We start from the raw sequence: 24,904 nt of genomic DNA on the forward strand, positions 1-24,904 counted from the left end.
AGATTGGATAAAGAATTCCATTTTTAGCTGGTGTGAGGAGAAAAGAGATGTGCTATTATTTTTGTTGTTCCAAGAATCACTGTTGTTTATATCTTAAAAAGGAAGAAAAGAGTATTTAAGAGCCAGTGTCTTAGAATTGGGTGAAATGTAGTTCAATTTTGGACTACTTATTTAAACTTCCTGGGTCTCAGTTTCCTTATCTATGAAGTGAGGATACATTGGGCATGGGGTTATTGAGCAGAAGAAATGAAATTATGTGTGTGGAGATCTTGGCACAGCAACCAACATACAGTGTGCATGTAAATAAGTAGCCTTCATTGTCTGCTTTCATTTATTGCGTGCCCTTAGAGTATGGGTGCTGTCCCATCCATTGTTCTCAGTATGCCAGCAATAGCAAAGGATGAACGATGCTTGTCAGGCAGTCCTGGGGCTCAGAAAAACTCTTTATTTCATGTCTCCCACACTAAAAAAACACTGGAGTCATTTAAAGGATACAGATTCTCCTGAGGGTGGAAGTCAGGGTTTGCTCTTCCATGTTCAACAACACGGATCTTCCAATTTACCATAGAAAATATGAATCAGACATTCAAGGACTCCTTTTGGACAGAAATTACACTTAATTATGTCTCTATTCTTGGCAGCCTGGCACATCATAGAGGCTCAAGGAATCCTCCACAACAATCCTTAAAAACCCCATTTTAAAGACTAAGAAACTGAGGCATGGATTTGACCAAAGCTAAAGCTACACAGCTCCTCAGTGGTGGAACCGGGAGTTAGTCCATTGGTTTTGAATATCAAATATGAGAATTTTTTTTTCCTTTGGCAGATGCTTGGACACTCTGTCACAGAACTGTGGGAGGGGAAGGGGGTGGATTTCTTGCAACCTCTATTATTGGCTTGTTTTCTATCCTGGGTAAATATTAAGCAGGCCCTCAAGGCTTTGATGCCCCGATTTTTTCACATCTTTTCTGAACCTCTGACTTAGCAGTGTCCTTTTTAAATTTTGTTTTCCCACTGGCAATGAATGCCTCATCTCAGATTCCTGATCTGAAAATATGGGGGTGAATGACATCTTCCTACCTGTTTGAAGGAGTCCACTCTTCAATACCCACCAGCTCAGTCCTCGCCCCTCCCCCTGTTTTATTTTCTTCTGAAGGCTTAGCTCTGACTACATCTATTTATTAATTTATTTTCTGTCTTGCACACAGAATGGCAGCCTGGCAGGGGAGGCAGGATCCTCTACTTCATTCGCTGCTTGATCCTCAGTGCCTGGAATACTGCTTGGCCCACAGTAGAGATCCTCAGTGATTATTTGTTGTCACATCCTTTTAAACAGTACCTTCTATTTATTGTTTAGCTATATGGCAAGAACTGTACTAAATGTTTAATGCATGACCTCATTCTTATTCGTATTCTCACAAGATCCTGGCAAGGTGGCTCTACCACTGTCTTTTGAGCGCTCTCAGCAGTTAGGTAAACAGCTCAAGGACATGTGAATGCATTGCAGCCCAGGTTGTGCCCTTACCTTTGCTCTTTATTGCTGTGCTCAGTGTTACAATGCTACCTCTTTGTAGCTTTCTGAAGTCAAAGCACAAAAAGATAGTTGGCTTAATGGTTAATAGAAAGGACCCTGCCCCCGACCCCTAATCGAAATCTAAATTAGGATCCCGGCTCTGCTCCCATGGGGAAGCGGGTGAGGGAAGAAAGGATTATTTCTTACAATTTTTGTCATCAGCAGATCTCCAGGTTATTCGCACTGCAAAGAACCCGCTTCCCGTGCTCTTGAATCACGGACTTGCCAACTCTGCCTAATCCCCAGCGCACAGGTAGCCCCAAGTTCTATCCAGGGCCTGCAGCCAAGTCCGGCCTCCCGGCGTCTGCCACACCCTCCTCTCGGTGGCCCCGCTGGATGACCTGGAGCCCACTGCGTCAGGACAACGCCTACCGCCTACTGGGGGCGTTACTGTGGCCGGTACCTCGCAGGGGACATCTTTGGAATCTGTCCTCCCCTCCTAACGCCAGGTTAAAAACCTCAGCAGCACCTGCTGTTTGCAAAACTGCCTGCCACCGACGCCCCAGAGTTAGAGACCTTACTCACGAAGGGAGCCAGCATGTCAGCTACGGTCCTGGGGAACGGAAGCTCTGGCGAGAAACTCTCCTACGCACAGGTGAGCCAGAGCTGGCCCGGCTGCACGCTGCGCAGGGAGGGGAACTTGGTCCCTGGTGGTAAAGGGTCTGAGGAATGTTGTTTCCTACTCCCTTAAGCTCACGGAGGAGTCTGAATTTAATTGAAGGTGATGAAAATGTCCAGGAAGGCAACAGATAGCACAGGTCCTCAACAACTGTTCCCTAGGGAAGGACATCTATCCTGTGGGGCTTTCAGGGAGAGTGCTGCTTTAGAAAGTGGGGATCGGGCTTTCAGAGCTGCCCCCAACTAGCTGTGTGTCTTTGGACAAGTCACTGTCCCTCTCTGTTGCCTGTTTTCTCTTTCCTACCCTGAAGCGGCTGGTTCGTAATGATCTGGAATGGGAGAGGGGATTCTTCTAGATCTGCTCTCCTGTCATATTTATGAAGTGCTCTCAGCTAGCTATCAAAATGGCAAAATTGTAAGAAATTTTATCCTTTTTTTCACCTTTGGGAGAAAATGAGGCATGAGGACATCTCAGACTTACTCATACCTGGGGAACGAGAAAATTAAACAGAGGAAAATGAACAAGACAGCCCTGGACTGGGAATGTGAGAGAGCCCTAGATGTGACTTGGGGATAATGCTCGGGGTGTATTCTGTTCTCTGGGATTCATTGCCTTTCTCTTGAGGTGCAAACTTGCAGGACACATTCTTTAATTGACTTTTCACACTCCCAGGTTCTAGGATTCAGACTTAAAGCCCAGCCCTGGGAGGTAACACGACTTTACAGACATGTGTCATCTGCAGGATTAGTGAGAGCCATCTAGAGAACACACAGGCTGGAGCGGAGAGAATGGTTGATGTTTTAGTATAACTAGAGAAACCACAGAACTTTGGACTGACTTTTTTTGAGTCCCGTAAGAAAGACTTCCTTTGAAAAAGGTATGCAGTGCTTGATAGACAGAACTTCCTGTTGAGGAGGGATAGCATGGGCAACAAACAGATCCCAGAACAGAGCCTGGCTCTGTCATCATTTAGTTCCAGTGCCATTGGCAATGGAGGAAGTGGGACAGTGATCTGGTTAGGGAGCCATGGGAGCTTAAAGCTTTATTTATAGAACAGTTAGAAGACTGAGAACCACAGATTGTTACTCTTGATGATTGGGGGTAGAGAGAAAGGTTTAGAACAGGTTGGGTAATACCTTTGCATTGAAAGCAGGGTATTGAACTTCGCAAAGCTTCAGGCTTATCCATTTGAAAAATTGGAATAAAAATACCCATGTCCTAGACTTGGGATGAGAATTCAATGAAACAGTTTCTGTAACGCTCTTAGCAAAATTCCTGGAGCATAGTGTCTAGCCAGAACTGATTTGTTTGTTTGACAAAATGTGTCTGGAACATTGGCAAGAGAGACAAGCACTGAGTAAAGCACAGTGGTTGAGGACAGCTACACCACGGAGGGATGCTGGACATGGGGTCAAGAGATGTGAGCTCTCGTCTTTGGTTTACTGAAGCTGTGTAGTGGGGAAGTCACCTAACTGGGGTGGAGAGGCTCAGTTTTGTATCTGGAAAATTTGAGGTGGCGGTAGATTGGGGGGATAGGACTGGAATAGTTTTTAGGATTCCTTCCAGCTCTGACAGTCTGCAAAAAAGACGTAGTTTATGCCTTCTCGAAGCTCCCGACCCAGATGAATAGCACACACCCGACATAATTCTGATACAAGGCTGGAGAGCATGTGACATATCATGTGCTCTACACACACAACAGGCATGACAACCCTGCAAGAGATGTTTGGGTCCTTCATTCACACAGGAGACTAATTGTGTCCCTACTATGTGCCGGGCACAGCAGAGTTTCTGCGCCAGTGAAACATATTCTAGTGGAAGAGAGAAACAAAACAAAAACGAATCAAATGGACACATAATTTCATGTAGAGAAAAGAGCTGTGGAGAAAAATAGGTGGTGCTAGTAAAGTTCATTTTCCCTGCCCTATTTCTTCCTATCTGTTTCTGAGCTACTTTTCTCTACTTTTATCCATCCTGGGTATAGATGTTTCTAAGTCAACTCACACGTCTTTTGAAAACAAATAAGGTATAGATTATGAGCCAAAAATATATTCTGGGAGAGATTTGCTCAAGGTCCCATGCTGGATCAACATAGCAAGATTGGAACCAAAATCCACCCAAGGCCACACACCGTATCACAAACTTCCATGAGCTTCTTTTCATTTAAGATCCCTCAAGTTTTGAAAAGGGGAGCTGTTGTCTCAGTTGGGTCTGTCACTGGGAGGCAGAATAAGGATTGTGGAATTGTTGGATCCACGTTCAAATTCAAGCTCATTAGCTGCGTGTCTTTGGACAATTCACTGAACCTAACAAGGTCTATTTCCTCATTTGCAAAATAATAGCACCTACCTCATGGTGCTATTGTGAGGACTGGATGAGCTAATTACATGTTAACTCTTAATAACAGTGCTAGTTGCTGCCAATGATGATGCTTATTAACTATAAAAATCACCAAGTATGGCTCCTGGCACATAGAGGGTATTCATTCAGTGGCAAGTCCTATTATTAATATTAAGAATGACAAAGAGAAGTACCTTATCATATGGTAAATGTGAATTTGCAGACACATTTGGGAAAAGTCGTAATTAAAAAAAATAGGCTGTGCATTTATCAGTGGTTTCAAAATCTTTTGTGGCTAAGAATCATCTGGGATCTTTTGAAAATGCAGATTCTCAGATCCTACCCCTGATACTCAAGTGTTAGGTTAGGGTGGGGCCCAGGAATCTGCACTGGAACAAAGAACCCCCCAGGTGATTTTGAAGGGGAGAAACAAGGAACACTCATTGAAAAACTCTGATCTAGAAAGCATATGGGGAGAAAGTGAAGGGGACAGGCGTGAGTAAGCATAGGCTGTCAGGGGTGGTATTGAATAACTGGTCTATAAGAGATAAGGGCCATAGTATGGGACATAGTGCCCATAGCAGAAGGAATTATACAGAATGATATTCAGGAGCCTGGGTTATTGACCTGCTACCCACCACCTGTGTCACTTCAGAGGAGTCACACCTTTCTCTCTCTGGCATAGTTTCCCATCTGCAAAATAAGGGGGTGGAACTAGATGAACTCTAAAGACAGGGCCAGCTCTGTGAGTCAAGTCCCACCTGGGCAGCAGAAGCCAAATGGAATGCATAGAACCAGGAGGGATTGTTCACCTCAGCTGGGGAATACAGTGGTCTCCTGGCAGAAGTGAGACCCAAAGAGGGCTTTTGAGGCAGGCTAAGATATGTGAAAGGGGAGGAGGGAGAGAGGTGCAGGGCATTTGCTTTAATGAGGAGCCGAAAAGAAAAGAGAAAGCCAGTTTGCTGGAGAGGCGGTTCCTGTGGGTGGGCCTCAGGCAATGAGGTCCCAAGATACTGCTGAATATCAGAAAGAGGTATTTTATCCTGCTGGCCATGGGGAGCCTTTGAAGAATTCTGAGTAGAAGAAGGACACAAGCAAAATTCTGTTAGGGCAGGATCGATACAGATCACTAAGAGCTGGATTAGTGTGGTAGCAGTAGGAACAAAAGAAGGACCTGACCCCGAGGGTCATTTCTGGAGAAGATCAGATAGGACTTGGACCAGCACAGGAGCAGGAAGGTGGTGTGATGGGAGTCTTGAGGAAGGGTGCATTCAAGCCTGAATTGCCCCAGTCATAGGTGGTGTCTGTCGAGGTGTATCTGAAACGTGTTAGTTTTCTTAGAGGCCAACAGAAGAGAATGTTGCCAATTGAACCAGAAGTGGAAATCTTTTGCCATTTCAAGGAAACCAGAAAGGACTAAGGGCTCAGTGTTCTCTGGGAGGAAGAGGACTGGCGTCAGAGGCTCCTCTGCATATCTCTGGCAGGGTTTAAGAAAGGGAGAGGATGGACAGGGTCTTGCAAGAAGAAGCTGTGAGTCGTGGACGTAGGCAATTACTTACCTTCTCTAAGGCTTCCCGTTGCTGTCAATAAAAGTGGACACTTGGTGGATAATAAAACCTCCTTCCTAAATTGTAACAAAATTAAATAAGAATCTAAATCAAGAGCTTATTATAATGCCTGGGACATTATAGGCTCTTAATATCATGGTCTATTTAGAGATGTATAACAGTTCAGTCTTCCAATTCATGTGAAACTCCCTTTAATTACACCTGCTTATAATTTTGGTTCTTGCCACCCCCACCTCTATTTGGGTGAGGTTCCGGGAAAATCTGACTTTTCTGATGAAAAGAATTTCATTCTAGGGGTCATCAATATTCATACAGGGCTTATTATGCTGAGTCACTGGGAGATCCCGCCCAACACAGCCTTCTCACTGAGGTGATGTAACATCCATTCCACTAATTTCATCAAGAGAGTAATATCCTTACAAGAGAGTAATTGTTCTGCACGGTTTCTTTTCTTCCTAGTTTTAGATACATGCTGTTGATTTGTGGGCACATATAGAACTTTATATATTATTGTAAAACTTGACTGTACAATTTTTAAAGGTTGCAGCAAACTCTGTAATGCCAAACCTAATCCCACCTTAGTTCGCTGTCATGTGCATGTAGAAAGTGCTAGATCCATGTCAAACTTTGCTGTGTAGTATAAGACATCCATCTTCTGATAGGTTATTTGTATTACTTTTATGTATTTTGTGACTCTTTCAATAACTGGATATCTTAGATCCTAGCATACCAGACAATGTTTTCCTGAGTGTGATGCTTTCCTGAGATCTTTGCCAAAGGCCAAGAAGTCATTATTGTGTGTTTATAATATTTCCATCATTTTTATATGTAAGCTGTTTTATCTTTTTGTTTTTTTCATTATGTGAATACTGCTTTGACAGGGCTATGATTAGCATGGTTTTCCTGATAAGGAAACTTAGAAGGCCATGCTATCCGCCCAAAGTGTTTCAGTTGATAACTGGGAGACAGAGGACTTCAACCCAGATCACTGGTCTCAAACACCCATTTTTAGTACTTTCCACGCCATATTTTTCAGTGTTTTCCCGGATACTTTTTGAACTGTATTGTACCATCTCTAAGGATCTTTCTGTGGTGAATGTGTCTAGTAAGCCAAATATTGAGCTCCTGATTCATTTAGTCATTTATGGATTATTCATTTGTGGATTTCAGAGTCCTAATAGTGTCTGGCACTTGGTAGGTGCTCATTAAAAGGTATTGAATCTATAGATGACTGGTGACATCAGTGAATAATTGAAGTTTTCTAAAATTGAATTCTGACCTATGAGCATCATTGAAAATATCACTTCCCTTGACTTACTTATTTTCCACCAGAAATTATATTCTGTGTAGAATATATGTAGCTTATTGTATTCCAAGCCTTGACTGTAAGAGAGAGTTCATGCCGGCCTCAGCCTTGGAGGTTTCACAGGAAAATATTTTAACCAAAAGCGCTTCATCTTGTAGGAAACAAGCTATATTGAAGACAACTCCAATCAAAATGGTGCCATATCTCTGATCTTCTCACTCAAAGAAGAAGTTGGTGCCCTGGCCAAAGTCTTGCGCTTATTTGAGGTAAGTACTCATTTCCGCCTTGGATAATGTGTAGTGGACTTATGGGTCATTTTCTAATTGAGTGCAGCAAGAAGAACATGGGATCTGGAACTGGAAGACTTGATTTTCAGTTTAGACGCTGACATTAACCAACTGTGTGACTTTAGTGAAGTCATTCTAGCTGGACTGCTGTTTCTCCATTCATAATCAGAATCAGAGGCACTAGTTGCATGCACAGAAAGCTGGCCCTGGTTTCAGACTTCTTTTATCAAGCTCTCCCTGAATTAATTACTATCTTCTCGGTGCTCCCAAAGCACTTTACTTTTAACTGCAGCACTTATCTGCCTTGTTACGTATATACATTTTCTGTCTGGGCCTGTTTCTTCAGGCAGGGAACCTCAGCTCAGTCATCTGTATATCCTCTACAGACCAGTTTTATACATATTTAATGTTCAATAAAGAATGAAATTAAATTTAAATAGAAGCAAAGCAAATTAGGTTTTATTTTTTTATTTTTTTTCTCCTAGATTTTAAGAAGGAATATTTTTGAACCAATTAATTTTTTACCCCAATTTTTCTTTAATAAAATTATATCTCGTGGGGTTCCTGGGTAGCAGAGTCGGTTAAGTGTCCAGCTCTTGGTTTCAGCTGGCATCCTGATCTCAGGGTCATGAGATGGAGCCCCAGGTTGGGCTCAGTGCAGAGTCTGCTTGGGTTTCATTCTCCCTCCCTCTCTGAGCTCCCCCCTGCCACTTTTGCACACACGCTCTCTCTCTCTCTCTCGCAAATAAATAAATAAGTCCTTAAATTATATCTCGTGACTGAATACATAAATCAACAGAGAAGAGACATTTCTCCCATGCAGAAGAATTCCAAATAATTTAAGTAGATAGTCTGTACTCAAAGAAGAACATCACTTCTCACTCTTTAAGTGTGGGTGGCACAGTGTGACTTTCTTCCAAACAGGACAGGATGGAAAGGGGGTGGGGAACCCAACAAACAGTAGATCAGCCGGGTGATGAAGGTCAATATCAACAGTGATTACTCATGTAGGTAGGATGAACCCTTGGTACGACTTGATGAAAATGGTACTTGACCTCTGTGGTCTTCTTCCCCTGAAACCATAATCTCAGGCTAGCTATGAGAAAAACATCAGACAAGCCTCAATTAAGGGACATTATACAAAATACCTGACCCATATTCCTTAAAACTATCAAGGTCATCAAAAACAAAAAGCATCTGAGGAATTGTCACACTCAAGGGAGGAGCCTAAAGGGATATAACATCTAAATGTAATGTGGGTCTGAAATGGGAGCCTAGTACAGAAAAAGGATATTAGATATAAACTAAAAAAAATTCAAATACATTATGGTCTTTGGTTTATGAAAATGCATCAGTATTAATACATTAATTATAACACATATTCCATACTAACATAAGATGCTAGTAATAGGGGAAACTGGGTGCAGAGTATATGGAGGGCGCCTGGGTGGCTCAGTTGGTTAGGCGACTGCCTTCGGCTCAGGTCATGGTCCTGGAGTCCAGGGATCGAGTCCCGCATCGGACTCCCTGCTCAGCAGGGAGTCTGCTTCTCCCTCTGACCCAACCCCCTCTCATGCTCTCTCTCTCTCTCTCTCTCTCATTCTCTCTCTCAAATAAATAAATAAAATCTTAAAAAAAAGAGTATATGGAAATCTTTCATACTATACTCTCAATTTTTCTATAAATCTAAAATCTATCTAAAAAATAAAGCCTGTTTTTAAAAATGTTGAACTTGGCTATTCAAGGAGGTGGGGGTGGGGTGGGGAGGGGAATGTCTACCGAATGAGAGAAAACCATGAGCCCAGAGAAGAGAGGCAGAGTATTTTCTGAATGACAAACTGTTCGGGAGGAAGAATGTATCTGTAAAATGCTCCTATGCAACATTTTAGCCTTTGTATTATACAGTTAGTCAGAATTTTCCCCTTGAGAGGTCAAGCCTTAATCAGTTAATAAATTAAATAATAGTAAATTAACAGGATGTTTTCAACCTAATAAATAAACCACAAGTAACTAAATTACCAAGACTAGATAAAATGCACCCAGGGGAGGGGTGTGTGTGTGCATGTGTGTGTGTGCGTGTGTGTGTGTGTGCATGTACATACTCAGGTTGAACTTTTTAAAGCATTATTCAAAACTCACCTGCCATGGTCAATAAGTGGTAATTATACACATTCACAGAGGAGGAAACAGAAGTCACTCTATTGGGATTGGTGAAGGGTTTCTTGTTAGTGTGTGTTGTGTTTTTTCCAAATATATTTCAGAAGTTGTTCTAGACATTGTACAGACCAGCATCCCTTCTACCCTTTCTAACAGACTGGCAAAATGCACAGTTAAGTTATACTCATTCAAAGTGTTGAAGGAAGATAGAAAATCGAATTCTAGTGTCCGAAGAACCACAGCATGTGATAAACCAGGCACGGAGGATCCTTGATTTGGTCCCCATTCAACCTGGTGGAGGAGGTATTACTGCATTTTCTGCATGAAGGAAGTATAGTTCTGAGAGGTTGAGTTATTCATTCAAGGTCACACAGCTAATGTATGCTGATGATGGGATCCTGGATTTCCAAGCCATGAGCTCTCTCTGACACTTCACACCTCTTTGCCAAATACACTTGTCCCTGCACATCTGGATTCTTCTGGAGTTTTTTTTTTTTTTTAAATGCAAGTATCGTGTCTCCACCCTCCTATTCTTTGAGGGAAAGGGATCTGTCACCAGGTTTTCCTTCTTTCTTTCAAATTGAAACGTGTATCAAAGTGCAAGAAAAATAACGACCCATATTCCCCTCATCCACATCAGCCACTGTTCACGTCTTGACAAGTTCACTTCCATTTTTTTCATGTATGATTATGGTTTCAAAAATTACAAATTGACATACTGTTTCTTAAAAAAGAAATACAACATTAAAGATGCTGCTGTAGTCCTTTCTGATCTCCCCTCAATCCTGTCATGCTGCAAACTTCCTGGCCAAGGCAGCATTATTGTGAGTTTAGTATATTTTGGGTCAGTTCAGTAGAGCCGTCAAGAGCATGGACTCAGGAGAGATGGCTTTGGGAAAATCACTTGACTTCTCTGTGCTTCAGTTCCTCATGATAATAATAGCATCTGTTTCGAAGGGTAGTTCTGAGGATTAAATGACTTAATGCAGGTAAAACCCTCAGAGTAGTTAGTTACACATGAAGTGTTCAGGAAGAATTGCTATGTATTTTTTTTTCTGAATGCAGTGTTTTTGAGATATATAAATGTTGATACATACAGATCAAGTTAATAACTTCTGAAGAGTAGTTCTTAATTTGCATATACCATGTTTTATTTATCAACCCCCCTATTTTGGGCATCCATATTGTTTCCTATTTTCTGAAGCCACAGGCAATTCTGCAGTACTCTGTTCTTTCCTCTTATTTTTTTGGTATGCAATGTGCAAATATTTCTCTAGGGTAGGTACCTAGAATTTCAATTGCTGGTCCTAGGGATGAACATTGTAATTTAATTTAATTTAATTTAATTTAATTTAATTTAATTTAATTTAATTTAAAGAGAGAGCACAAGGGTGGGAGGGGAGGGACAGAGGAAGAGAGAGAATCCCAAGCAGGTTCCATGCTCAGTGCAGAGCCCAACATGAGGTTCGATTCCACGACCCTGAGATTATGACTTGAGCTGAAATCAAGTCAGATGCCTGGGCGCCTGGGTGGCTTAGTTGGTTAAGCGACTGCCTTCGGCTCAGGTCATGACCCGGGAGTCCCAGGATCGAGTCCCGCATCAGGCTCCCTGCTCAGTGGGGAGTCTGCTTCTCCCTCTGACCCTATTCCCTCTCATGCTCTCTCTCTTTCTCTCTCTCAAAAAAAAAAAAAAAAGAGTTGGATGCCTAACCGACTGAGCCACCTAGGTTCCCCAACATTTTTAGTTCTAAAAGAAACTTAAGTTGTCCTCCAAATGTCCTGTAACAATTTATGCTAACATTAGTTTACTGTGGGAACACCCATTTCTCTATATTTTTAAGGTTATTTGCTTACTATTGCTTTTTCATCTTGGACAATAGAGTAGGTGAGATGTGGTAATTTATTGTTTTAATTTTCATTTCCCTGATTATGAGTGAGATGATGGGGTGTCTTTTCATATTACATGACCTTAGATTTTATTCTTTTGTAAATTGTGACTTGTCCATTCAGATTTAGATTTTTTCTGCTGCAATTTTATCTTGTTCTTACTGATTTCTTGACAATTTTTTGTAATCTGAATACCATTGTGTGGATGACAAATATTTTCTCCTAGTCTCTTTATTCTGCTTGGGTTTATGGTATCATTTGTCATACTGAACTTTAAAATTCTAATGTAATTAATATTTTCAGTCACTTCCTTTATGGATTTGGATTTTTGTTTGTTTGTTCTTGAATTTTTCTGAAATTTCACTAGTGACTCTGATGCCCAATCAGGAATGAGAATCATTGCTCTAAGCTATTGCCAAGGAAGGAGTTCTCACTGTCACCAAGGACTATACCCACTACTTTCCATGAAATAAATCATATTTAATACTCAGAATATTTTAATTTTTTCTATAAATTAAATCATTTGTTACTTAGTGATGGTAGGTGATATCATACCCATTTTAGAGACAAGGAAGCTAAAGGTCAGGGAGCTCAGTAGCTTGTTTAAGGTAAATACTCAGTGTGGTAGAACCTCAGAAATTGACCTAGGGTCTGTGGTTCTAAAACCCCAGGCTTATCATTTTTATCAGAGAAAAATCAATTGTTTATGAGAAAGCAAAACAATATAACCATTATTTTGCATGTCTTCTTTTCAAGAGAATGATCTTTGAACTGGGACTGCCAGAACAAAGAATTGAAAACCAAGAAAATATGGCTGGGCTTTCATGCTAACCCTAAATCTCAGGATTTGGGTCCTTGGGGAAGCCACTTTATCCCATCACCATCTAATACTTCTAAGGGGGTGAATTAGGGAGCTTTCTGGGACCAAGACTTTATCAAGATTCAAAGGATCACTTATCAAGAGTTTATATCTTTTGTTCCAAATGCCATTGTAGCTACATGTTGTGATATAAAGAGTATTAGGAGCATAGATTTTGTACTATGAAGTTCGAATCCCAGATCTCATTGACTTTGGCAGATCATTTAACACATATGCCTGTGTTTATTCATCTATAAAGTGGGGCTAATGATTCATACCTCCAGGGAGCCACGAGATTTTATATGCTACATAAAATGTGTGATATGTCTCTGAGCCTACAGAAGATGCTCATACAATGTCTTTTCTTTTATCCCTTCCACATGTGATCTATGAGCCCTATCAGAAATCCTGGAAAAATTATAAACATGAGAAGATAACATCTGTTAGAAGACTAGAGAGAGTCCAAAGTCTTGATTTTTAATTTTTCTTTCCAGAACGAGGTAAAAACATCTAGAATGAATTATTTAATATGGTTTGTGAGCATTCACAGGCAAATGGCACTGACCAAGAGTCAGGGCAAGGCCATTAGTGAAAAGCAGAGTAGCTTGGTAGAGCAGAGAGACTGTGGTGACCATAGTGTGTCTGTGTATTTATATCTCTCATGATATCTGGGTGAATGAGGTGGAAGAGCAAGCATTAGATGGAAATAGAAACAAAACCCCTAAATTTTGTAGTTGACACTGAACTTCTGTACCATATAAAATGAAGCCAAAGGTAATAAAAGGCAAAACCAATGAAAGAATCTAAACTATATGCAGTGTTTTCTAAACAATATTCTATTGAATTCTATACATTAGAATTAGGTATTTTATGAGAAGAGCGTTCCAAGTGTGGATATGTCTGGAAAATCCTACATCTAGATTTTGGAAAGCTATTTTACATATACACATATTAAAGGCTCCAGGAAGCCCTGCGGAGAAGATATTTATCTCCAGGAAGCCCTGCAGAGGAGAATGTTCTGTTACTCAGTATTTCCCTAATGTATTTGGCCAGGGGATCTTGTTCAAGGAAGGCTTATTAATATTTTGCTGTTCTATAGTTATGCATTTTAGAATTATGAGCTCCAGACCACCAGTTATAACCTAGGTTTAGGGTCCCAACAAGTAGAACAGCATTGGATTAAGAGTATACTGTCTAGAACCAAACAGTTTAAGTTCAACACCCTTTGCACTGTGTATGAGGTGGATGGGCCTGGAGAAGTTATATAAGCTCTTAGTGGCTTAGTTTCCTATTTTAAAATAAAGGTAACAATAAGCCTATATTATAGGGCTGCTATGAAAATCAGATGAATTAATGCATGTAAAATATTTGTAAGAGTATCTGGCACATGGTAAGAGCTGAATAAATGTTTACTCTTGGGGTGCCTGGTGTCTCAGTCAGTTAAGCGTCTGCCTTCGGCTCAGGTCATGATCCCGGGGTCCTGGGATCGAGCCCCGCATCGGGCTCCCTGCTCTGCGGAGAGCCTGCTTCTCCCTCTGCCTCTGCCTGCTGCTCCCCCTGCTTGTGCTCTCTCTCTCTCTTTCTCTGTCAAATAAATAAATAAATAAAATCTTAAAAAAATAAATGTTTACTCTCATTTCTATGGACCACAGTTTTAGAGGGTCACAGAACTTCGGGGACTCTTAAATTCCCGGCAGTATGAAAAAGTTAAAGGATTAGGATTGTTTGTCTTGAAGAGGGAAGATGGGGCAAGGAAATATTTGAAGAGCTGTTATGGGAGAAAAATACTACTCATTTTCTATTACTTCAGAGGTAAAAGGGCAAGGTGTAGAAATTACAAGAAGCATATTTCAAATCACTTAAAGGCAATATCTCTACTGTGGAAGGGTGCTAGAAGGCATTGATTTCAAGTATTACTACCGTGAAAACAGCCAGCAAAAGCCAGGGCAGAATCAAAACAAAAATGATGGTGTAAATAAACTTACCTTTCCTTAATAGAGACAAAGGATACAAATCTATCCAGCTCCCCCAAGATTGGCAATGGAGTGAGAACATTCCATATGGGGGAATCACCTGTACCCTATGAATCCCTCACTACAGTCATATCTCTGTTTAACTAGCAAGACCATCCTTTGATGGCTTGCAGCATATCAGAGATGCAACAGGGACATTTAACTAAACATTAATACATGCTCAGAGTAATAAACGAAACACTGACAGTTATATGAACCTAGACCATGTGGCCCCCCTGGCCTGACTCCATATGGTGACAGCTTTCTTAGCCCCCAGCCACCAGGAAGACATACAGACATCCTAGCTCTTCAAACAAAAAGTGAGATCTGCAGAGCGAGGGCAGATTTCTCCCAGCATGGTCAGGATTCATTCCCTGCCTGAGAGCCCATCTTTTCATCAGATGATTAGCACCCAAGTCACCATCCCATTAAGGGATGATGTTGCCTGCCAATGGACTTGTGGCCTTGTCAGCAGCAGCTAGTAACAACAACAGAATGTAACACAATCAGTTTGGTATTTATAACAGAAATACAGAAGTACTGTGTTTGCCTGTGTTTGCTGAGTGGTGAGACAGTGAAGCAGATGTTTTAGTGAGTTGGGCCCAAACAATTAGAAATACACCAAAGCCTCTACCTGCTAATCTGCCAACATTCCAGTGTCCTCAGTTGTTCTAATTTTCAATTCTTCATGCTTTTATTTAAAAGTTGTCTGTAACTCTCTATATTTTTAGCCTCTACTAGCTCACGTCTGCGCCTTCTTAGAAAAATAGTCTCCAGAGAGTCTTTGCCGCAAGTGGCTTAGTAATGGGCTGTAAAATTGGATGCCAGCTCTCTGGGGAGGTTGCAAAGAAGAGGTCTCCCTCCTTCTGCTAGCATTCCACTAATCACCTTACTATAGATTCTCTAGGGGAGAGAACAAGCAAATATATGGATATACAGAGTGCTGAAGTTCATGGGTATGCTCAATTAGCCTCATTTAATTGATGGGAACAGAGAGGTTCTGACTAAGCAAGCTGCCTAAGGCTAGACACTTAGAGCCAAAACCATTTCAGAGCTCACCCTCCATTTTCACAGTGGATGGGGCTTTTGGAAACAAATGGAAAAGGCCCAGTCAATATTTGTCACATTCACTTCCTATGCTCTGCCTGTGCCCACATGACCCATGCCTTTTCCCCATTAGATATTCAGTGAGCTCCTCCTCTCTCATTTATGCATTCAATTAATATTTTTTGAGTATCTACTGTTATCAGACCCTATAAAGGTGCTGGGGATTCTTGGGTGGGTCAGACAGTCATTCTCTGCCCCTACAGAAATGTGAGAAGCTCTGGGTTCCCTGAGGCAGAGCTGGCCAGGAAAGATTTCTGGCAGATGTAATGTTTAAGCTGAAACCTGAAGGGGGTGGCCAGGAGAGAAGAAAGGGGAACTTAAATCCAGAACAAAGAAAAAAAAACTTGAAGGGAGAGAATAAACAAGTGCTCAGGTCACAGAATCCTCACAGGCTTTCCATCTGCCAACCATTCCTGGGGACAAAGGCTGGGGTGCACGGGGGACATCTAGGCTGCTAGGCCATGTTTACTATCTAAAGTTTGGACTTTAAGGTCCTGCCTGTGACCCTTGGGCCTGCCCTGGAGAGTGGGACGGAATCTAGAATGAATCATGAGGGTTGCCTTTACCGCTCTGACCATAGGCCTGGAGCAGTCGTGAGCGGTACAAGTGTTTACGGGAACATTGCTTCTTTAATCAAAATAAGAAGAGCTTACCAGATGACTTGTAAAATTTTCTTTAAAGCCCCCAATATAGATCATGATACAAAGAACACCCATGCTTAAGAAATGGAACATTGCAGGAGTGACGCAAGTCCCTGGATACCCTTCCCCATGGGCTTCCTCCTCAGATACAGCTATTAATCTGAATTTGATGTTATTCCCACCTATCATTTTAGCCTTTGCTATATAGAGCTACCCATTAGTGACATATGGCCTAGTTTTGCAAGCTTTGACTCTTTGTAAAATTGGAATAGTATTGCAACTGTCCTGTAGTTTTCTTTCTTGACAGAGTGGTGAACGTTGCTTTGGAGATTTGTTCAAGTTCATAGTGTTCTGGCTCATTCATTCTCCACTCTCTATATTCATGGTGTGACTATACTTAATCCTCTCCTGTTGGTGGACATTTAGGTTGCTTTCATTGTTTACCCATACGGATGGTGCTGCACTAGACTTTATGTACAGGTCAGTTGACTATGTATTGACTAGAAGAACCTCAGATTGAAAACTGACACTGTTTTTAGCTGCTAAACCCTTTAGAGCTGGACATATTTGAGAAATAGCAAAACAGAGCTACTTTTTGAACTTTTATCATGAAGTTTGATCTCACATGGTAAATATTTAAAGAGTGCCATGACCTCACTGATGACACATGAGTTGTGATTGCTCTTTGGTAGCCCTGGGCTGAAAGAGATCCTTTTCCATCTTATGACCTTCTTGGCAAGAAAAGGTGTACAAAGAGGAACACAGGAAGAAAAAGGCTCTTTTCTCTAAAGCCTCTAAAAGAGCCTGGATTAAGCGGCTACCCCAGGTCTCCCCAGAAAGGGGTCTCCTCTGAGTTGGATGCAACCCCAACCCAATGGAGGGGAGGGTAGAGAAGAAATAATCTAACAAAGAGGGAGAAGATGGAGGGAAGAACAGGCCCAGAGATTACAACAGAGGTTCTTCCAGAGGAAGCAAGAGTGTGTCCCAAAAGATGGTCTCCAGGGTGTGTGAATCCACTGACAATCCAGCTTGAACCTGACTGAGAACTCTCCTCCAGAGCAGGGTGGGGAGTGATCTGGAGCCCACTCTAGGATTTAACTGTGCTGCCCATACTTTCCCGAATGTTTTTGATTTCCTGTTCATCCAAGAGGGTTTAGTTTCCAGATTCTTGCTCAACCAGGGCTGTTCCTGGCCCTCTCCCAAGAGGAGATCAGCAAAATAGATAAGAAGCCCAGCCTGCTTCTTTATTTATCTATCCAGATATCTCTCAAATCCTTCTAACTCTCATCTTACCCCAAATATTGTAGGGGCCTCCAGACCACTTCTGCCCTTGGCCCACTACAGTCTATTCTTAAAACAGCTGCCCGAGTGCTCCTTTTAAAACACAAGTCCAAAAATGTATCTTCTCTGCCTCATTACCTTCTATAGCTTCTTATTGCCACCCTGAGTGAAAAAAACAAAGTTCAGGTAATGGCCGATAGGTCATTGTCAGTTACTGCTCTGCCTCCTGTCCTGTCGCCCTCCCTCTTGCTCATTCTGCTGCGGACACTCTGGCCTCCTTGGTGTTCCTTAGTCATCTTATGCACTATCTTACCTCAGGACCCTTGCACTTGCTGTTCCCTCATGGCTTGCTCTCTCATTGACTTCAGGTCTGTGCTTAAATGCCACCTGTTTATTTTTTGAGCCCTTCCTAACCACACTGTTTAAAAAAGCACCTTCATGGCACCCCGGAATATCCAGTCCCTCTTTGGTTTGGATTTTTTTTCCATTCCATCTGAAGACTGTATACTCCATTTATTTTTCATAGTTCCTGTTTACCTCCTGCTTCAAGAATTTGAGCTCCAGAAGAGCAGGGATTTTTCCCACTCTGTTCACTGTTGTATCCCAGCACCTGGGACAGTGTTTGGCGCATGGAAGGTGCTTGATTAAATGAGTTCTTGAATGCTCCTGTTTACTTGAGACCAATGATTTGGGACATTCTTTGTGAGTGTCTTTGATTTGCCCCCAGAAACCTCTGGAATAGGCCAGAACATAACTTCTTTTAGGTTTGTTCTAAGGCAACAACATGGAGTGGTCCAAAAGGCTCTCCTTTTCCAGACTCCTCCCATCTGAAAATATCTTCAGCTTTTCCTTCTCCTTTTTGAAACTTGCTTTCAGGAAAGAAGCTGAGAAAAATTTAGGGTAAAGCAAATAATGAAGGGTAAAATAACTCATAAAACATAACGTGTTTTGCCTCCCAGGGAAATGTATATCTATACCAAGCTGAGAGAGGCAAAGTATAAGTCCTTACTGGATATCCATCAATGAAGCCAAAATGGTATGAGGTGTTTTTTCCCTTTTTCTTACTGAGCTACCAGGTAACACTATTGTCTTTATTTTAAACATAAACAAATAAAAGTTCAGGATGACCAACTAATGCGTACAGAGGTGGTGAGCAGCAGAACCGGAAGTTAAACTTAGATTAGTTTCCAAAGCCCACCCTTTCTACACTATACCATTCTCCTTTTCTTGAGGAATGAGATGGAAGAAGAAAAAATGGACCCTAAGCTTGAAAAGATCCAGAAGGGCAAATCCGTTTTTCACCATTGCGATTTCTGTGTATCCGTAGTTTTATTCACTAGTGACCAAGACCCCGTTAGAAAGGTTTTCTTCAAGGATGGGAACAGGAAGGGATTTCTGGCCAATCCTTATTAAAAGAGGCTATTCATGGGCACCTGGGTGGCTCAGTTGGTTAAGCGACTGCCTTCGGCTCAGGTCATGATCCTGGAGTCCCGGGATCGAGTCCCTCATCGGGCTCCCTGCTCAGCAGGGAGTCTGCTTCTCCCTCTGACCCTCTTCCTTCTCGTGCTTTCTATCTCTCATTCTCTCTCTCTCTCAAATAAATAAATAAAATCTTTAAAAAAAAAAAGAGGCTATTCATTTCAGTTTATTTTTCTCTGAGTCCCCACACTCTCTGCTCAGGAGTTCCAATTAATTAAGGTGTTACGCTGTTATCTTTTATGCGTAAATTCACTATTGGACAAATCATGAAGTTGTCTTCGAAATGTTGAGCTCTAAACCTTTCTTGCCTCCACCCAGATGTCCACGTGGAATAACAGAAAGTGTTCTTTATTTGTCCCTCACCCAAAGATGTGGTGAGTGTATGTGGGTCAATTCGTAAACCTACACAGACCCCTTGCTTAAAAATAAAAATTCATTTACTAAAAGGTAACTATGATCATAATCAGGTTTGGAGGTTCATTTCTAAAGTCTCCCTTAGCAACCAAAATTATTGGTATCTAAGGATCCACACTGATAAGCTGGAAAAACTCCAATAAGCAAATTGCATGCCAAACTTGAGAGTTAATTATTAACAAATTGATTCAAATGGGAAAGAAATAGTTTAGAGAGTTTGATGGAGTGTTCTTAGCCAAAAACTTCACTCACATTTAAAAGATATATTTTTCTTTTCATTATATGAATAATATTGTAAGACTTTTGGCAAATAAATAAAAGTTGTACATAATCTCATAATAACTCATTTTGATGCATTTTATTCTAGTCTTTTTCTTTTTCTTTTGGCTTGGGCATAGTTTTTTAAAACATGTTTTATTTATCACATTCTTATATGCATCATAAGTATTTTCCCAAGTGGTTGTCATTGTAAGCTTTTAAGAAATAAAGTTAATTTTTCATTGTAAGAGTATAAGTGTTGTTTTTAGAAAAGTTGAACTATGATAAAAAAATAGAAAGAAGGAAACAAAATCATCTGTAGGCCCATCATCTATAAACTACTACTGTTAACATATTTTAGAGTGATTACTGACACTGCTTTATGCATGTTGTTGTTATTTATTTATTTTTTAAGATTTTATTTATTTGGACACCTGGGTGGCTCAGTTGGTTAAGTGTCTGCCTTCAGCTCTGGTCACGATCCCAGGCTCCTGGGATCGAGTCCCACATCGGGCTCTCTACTCAGTGGGGAGCCTGCTTCTCCCTCTGCCTGCAGCTCCCCCTGCTTGTGCTCTCTCTTGCTCTCTCTGACAAATAAATAAATAAAATCTATTTGAAAGAGAGAGACAGTGAGCAAGAGAGAGCGTGAGCAGGGGTTGGGGACAGAGGGTTGAGGGCCAGAGGGACTTTTTCTTAATTGAAGTATAATTGACATACAATATCCTATCAGTTTCAGATGTACATCATAGTGATGAGATATTTTTATACATTACAAAATGATCCCCACCGTAAGTCTAGTTACCATCTGTCACCAAACAAAGTTATTACAATAGTATTGACTAATTCCCTATGCTGTGCCTTACATGCCCATGACTTATTTTTTTTGTAACTGGAAGCTTCCACCTGTTAATCCCCTTCACCTATTTCTCCTGCCCCCCCCCCACCCCCAGCTCCTACCCACTCTGGTAACCAACCTTTTGTATCATGTTGATTGATTTGTGAATGTTACTTACTTTTCAATGGTGGCATAATCTCCACTGAGTGATTCCACTATAATTTTCCTAATCGTTCCCCTATTGTGGGAGTTTAGTTAGTTTAGGAATTTTGGTGAATTTTTCCCCCATAAGTTAGATCTCCAGACTTATAAAAACTGAGTCGTGGGGCATATGTTGTTTTATGGCTATTCCCAAAGTGAGAGGCTTCTCTCTGGAAGTGCTTTTGCGAGGGGTGGAGTGTGGGTGTTGAACACAACAGCCTATAGTCTGTCTTCTAGCCCTTTCTCCACCTCCCACATTTCCCACCCCTTCCATCACCTGCTGCACTCTTACAAATGAGCACGCCGGAGCTGTGTCCACTCTTGGCTCTTGGCTTTTCTGTATTTTCTGCTCTACACAAGGCATGAACTGGTTATCTCTTCCTTTAAACTTTCAACTTAGGCAAATAGTAGGTGGAGATTCTCTTTCTTTCTGAGCCAAGAAGGATGACATTGCTCTTTGCTTTGTTTCGGAAGTTACCTCTGTTTGTCTGGAAAGCTTCAGAGCAACTGCTATCTCTCTGGTCTTCTTCCCTCCTCCACATACACTCTCGCTCTCCTGTTGGGACCCTCACATTGGGCTCCTGGCCGTCACTGTCAAGGCTGGATTCTCTGCAGCTGATGCCCATAAACAATGGCTCTATTATGTGCCCTCAGGGATTATGAGGAAGAAAGTGCAAGAAGACATAAGTAAACATAAGTAAACCTGTGTGGGTTTACTTATTATTGTGTTTGCCATACCCAGAGGTTTTCATTTTTTGTGCTTCGTGCGCTAGTAATAGTAATGATAAAAGCTGATATTTGCAGAATTCTCATGGTATCCCTGGCAGGAAGGCGGTGTGGTCAGAACACCAATAACTTTCCAGCCACTTCTGGAAAAGCATCATCATCTCTGATTTCATATTTTACAACTCCCTTAACCTACTCAAAGGTTTGTTGGGAAGGTCACAGAACATAATTCTAAACTGTGAAGTGATAATCAAAACAAAAAGATGTCATCATTGTAATTATCAGTGTTTTCTCTTCAACCATATGCCCTTAACAATCAAGGAGAAAGATATACTTCCTGGGGCACCTGAGTGGCTCTGTTGGTTAAGCATACTACTCTTGATTTCAGCTCAGGTCATGATCTCAGTGATTGTGAAATTGAGTCCTGCATCAGGCTCCACGCTGGGTATGGAGCCAGCTTGGGATTCTCTCTCTCCCTTTCCCTCTGCCCCTCCCCCCCAAAAAAATAATACTTCCTGAACTACAATATTGATGAATTTCATTTTTTGGAATTATAGAATCAGTCAAGTTAGATTTCTTTCAGGGTACGTTTTGTTCATTTAAATGTTTGGGATAACCCCTATTATTTGTTTTAAGAAAGTGTAGAGCATATTCCTTGGTTTTCTTCACAAAGGACAGTTCTGTCAATGAAATCAGATTTTCTGAGTAAGAAGCAGATGACTACCATGCATTTAAATTTGAGGATCAATTTAAGTAAATGACTTTTTCTTTTTCATGACAAAACCAATGATAGCTAAAACATCACCAGCCAAAGACATGGAAGTTGAGTAGCTATAGTGATTATTATTTTTTTTGGCATTTAATAAAACCCACATATACATGAATCTTCCCTTCTCAATGAGGCCTCATGTGCCCACCTTATTTAGTTCTACAGTTTGTCCTCACTTTCCCCCAGGACTGCCTATCTCCTTCACCCTGCTCTGCTTTGTGTTTTTTCCCTTTTGCTTTTTCATTACAGTCATTATAAAATAATACATAAATCAGTTATCTTTTATGTTTGTTATTTGTCTCCCCCAACTTAAATGTAAGCTTTATAAAGGAAACTATCTTGGTCTGTTTTGTTTACTGATGTATACCAACCACCTGGAAGGGTGATCAGTACCTGGGAAGTGCTACCTATATTTGTTGCATAACCTCAATGAAAAGTAATTATATAAAGATATGAATGGTAGCTATATTACCATTTTTATACTAGCTAATTTTTATTAGCTAATTTTTACTGAGCATTTACCATGTACTTGGGGTTATGCATACACATGCCAACCAGTGCGCCCAACAAATTTATGAAGCAGGTATCATTAATACTGTTAAATTACAGATGGAAAAACTGAGCATTAGAAACATAAAAGTAAATTGTCCAATCTTACAATCCCTATGAGAACTTTGATTTAAACCCAATAAGCCTGATTCCCGGGGACCCTATTTAAGCTGGGCAATGTTGCTTCTGTATGATCACTTTACTGAGATATTACTGAGATTCCAAGGGATTTCATTTGGGAAGGAAGGTTTCCCTATATAAACATTTTTGCCAAACTGCTGCCCTAGGCATTTGGACCAAACCAAAATCTTAGGTTTGCAACTCTAGGCCTTTAGCAGATTTCCATGTGATTAAATTCTGTAGCATTTGCACTATTTCCCCCACCTTTTATTACTTGGTTTTGCACAGACAAGGAAACAACTTTTGTTACTTTAAGGACTTTCTTCTACTCTTTTATATAAAAAAAGTCCTGTTCCTCCTCTCTCTGCATTTTATTGTGTTGCGTGTTTTGCTCTGGTTTTATGTGTGTGTGTGTTTGTTTTTTTCAAGTATGCTCCATGCTGGGCACGGAGCCCAATGTGGGCTCACAGCTCTGAGATCAAGCCCTGAGCTGAGACGAAGAGCTGGCTGCTTACCCGACTGAGCCACCCAGCCATCCCTCTTGGTTGTGTGTTTTGTCTGTGTTAATTCCAGGGACTCTTCCCTTCACACTCCCACCTCTCTTTTCTAGGAGAATGATATAAACCTGACCCACATTGAATCCAGACCTTCACGTTTAAAGAAAGACGAGTATGAATTTTTTACCTATCTGGATAAAGGTAGCATGCCTGTCCTGGCAAACATCATCAAGATCTTGAGGCATGACATCGGTGCCACTGTCCATGAGCTTTCCCGAGATAAGACAGAAGACACAGGTAAGAAACAGAAGGATTTTGCAACACAAGCAACTTGACATTTTCTTCAGAAAATACTGGCAAAAATAGTGTCTAACCTGGTAGACCACTGTGGGGGACTAAGCTGGAGGAGGTATGTTAGGGACCCAGAGGTGTACCTACCACATTTTAGACATTTAATAAATGTGCTTTTTTCACTTCCTCAAGACAGCTATTTCTTATATTAGTAATTTTCTTTCTTTGCTGCAATTTTATATATTCTAAATTTTAGCAATCATGAATAAAGAAATTATGAACATTCATGGGCAGGGTTTTGTGTAGACATGAAATTTTAACTCATTTGGGTAAATACTTAGGAGTGTGATTGCTGAGATGAACTTTTTTTTTTTCCTAAATAATCAAAACACTTTTTTCTACTGTAAAATCAAGAGTTTTTTTTTTTGTTTGTTTGTTTGGTTTTTGCCACAACAGTGAAGACTTTGTGTCAAGAGAGTTTCAAGCTCTGTAGCTGAAAATAACATTTTAATTGGCAGAGATGCCTTAAAATGAGAGGACACCCACCTCTTTGCGCAGGGCATTGAAACATTTTCTAAAAGATACCCGCAAGGCCTTCCTAGGAGATCTCTCTTCTTTTTCTGCCCTCATCCTCCTTGGCTGTTACCGAGACAAGGAAGTTTATTCCTGGATTCTGTCCCTGCAGAGCGTAGGAAGCCAAGCCCGTGGGCTCAGGTCACTGAGGGGCAGGGACTTGGAATTCCTCCTCAGATCAACCCTATGTGCCTTCCTTCCCTTCCACCTCCTGAGCTGCTTTGCTGATGAATGCCCTCTCTTGCTTTTCCGGCCACCTGCTCCTAACAGGAGCTGCAGGCCCTCAGGACAAAGGGCCTGCCGGATCCTGGGGCAAACTCTGCCTCTGCTTGGAGCAGGTGGAGGCTGAGCCAGCTGGGGTCCTGGGGTAGGAAATCAAAGCAATTGATGAGCAGGCAGGCAGCTCCTTGGGGAGCCAGGGAAGACGTATATAGATCAACTGAAGGGTGGGCAGCCTGAACTGGAGGCTCAGAAAGGAGGTTCTTAATGGAAACATGCAAGAATAGTTAGGAGTCCAGACTCTGGAACTAGGGCACACTACACTTGGTGTGACTT

General features: G+C 41.3%; 1 protein-coding gene across 3 annotated transcripts in view; it reads left to right on the forward strand.

The window, feature by feature from the left end:
* Nucleotides 1-1,972: 1,972 nt before the first annotated feature.
* Nucleotides 1,973-24,904, forward strand: part of PAH (phenylalanine hydroxylase) — a 69,599-nt gene continuing 46,667 nt past the window's right edge. For 2 of the 3 annotated variants that reach the window (XR_003519880.2, XM_027593701.2), the window contains exons 1-3: nucleotides 1,973-2,168; nucleotides 7,565-7,672; nucleotides 23,599-23,782. Coding sequence is in view for 2 of the 3 variants with exons in the window: in XM_027593701.2 (XP_027449502.1) it covers nucleotides 2,112-2,168; nucleotides 7,565-7,672; nucleotides 23,599-23,782 (349 nt within the window). In the remaining variant the exon portion in view is untranslated. Of the gene's footprint in view, nucleotides 2,169-7,564; nucleotides 7,673-13,008; nucleotides 13,097-23,598; nucleotides 23,783-24,904 lie in introns of those variants that run through there. The other variant, XM_027593702.2, reaches the window with a different exon arrangement.

The sequence above is a fragment of the Zalophus californianus genome, chromosome 9, assembly GCF_009762305.2.
Source record: "Zalophus californianus isolate mZalCal1 chromosome 9, mZalCal1.pri.v2, whole genome shotgun sequence".
NCBI classification, from domain to species: domain Eukaryota; kingdom Metazoa; phylum Chordata; class Mammalia; order Carnivora; family Otariidae; genus Zalophus; species Zalophus californianus.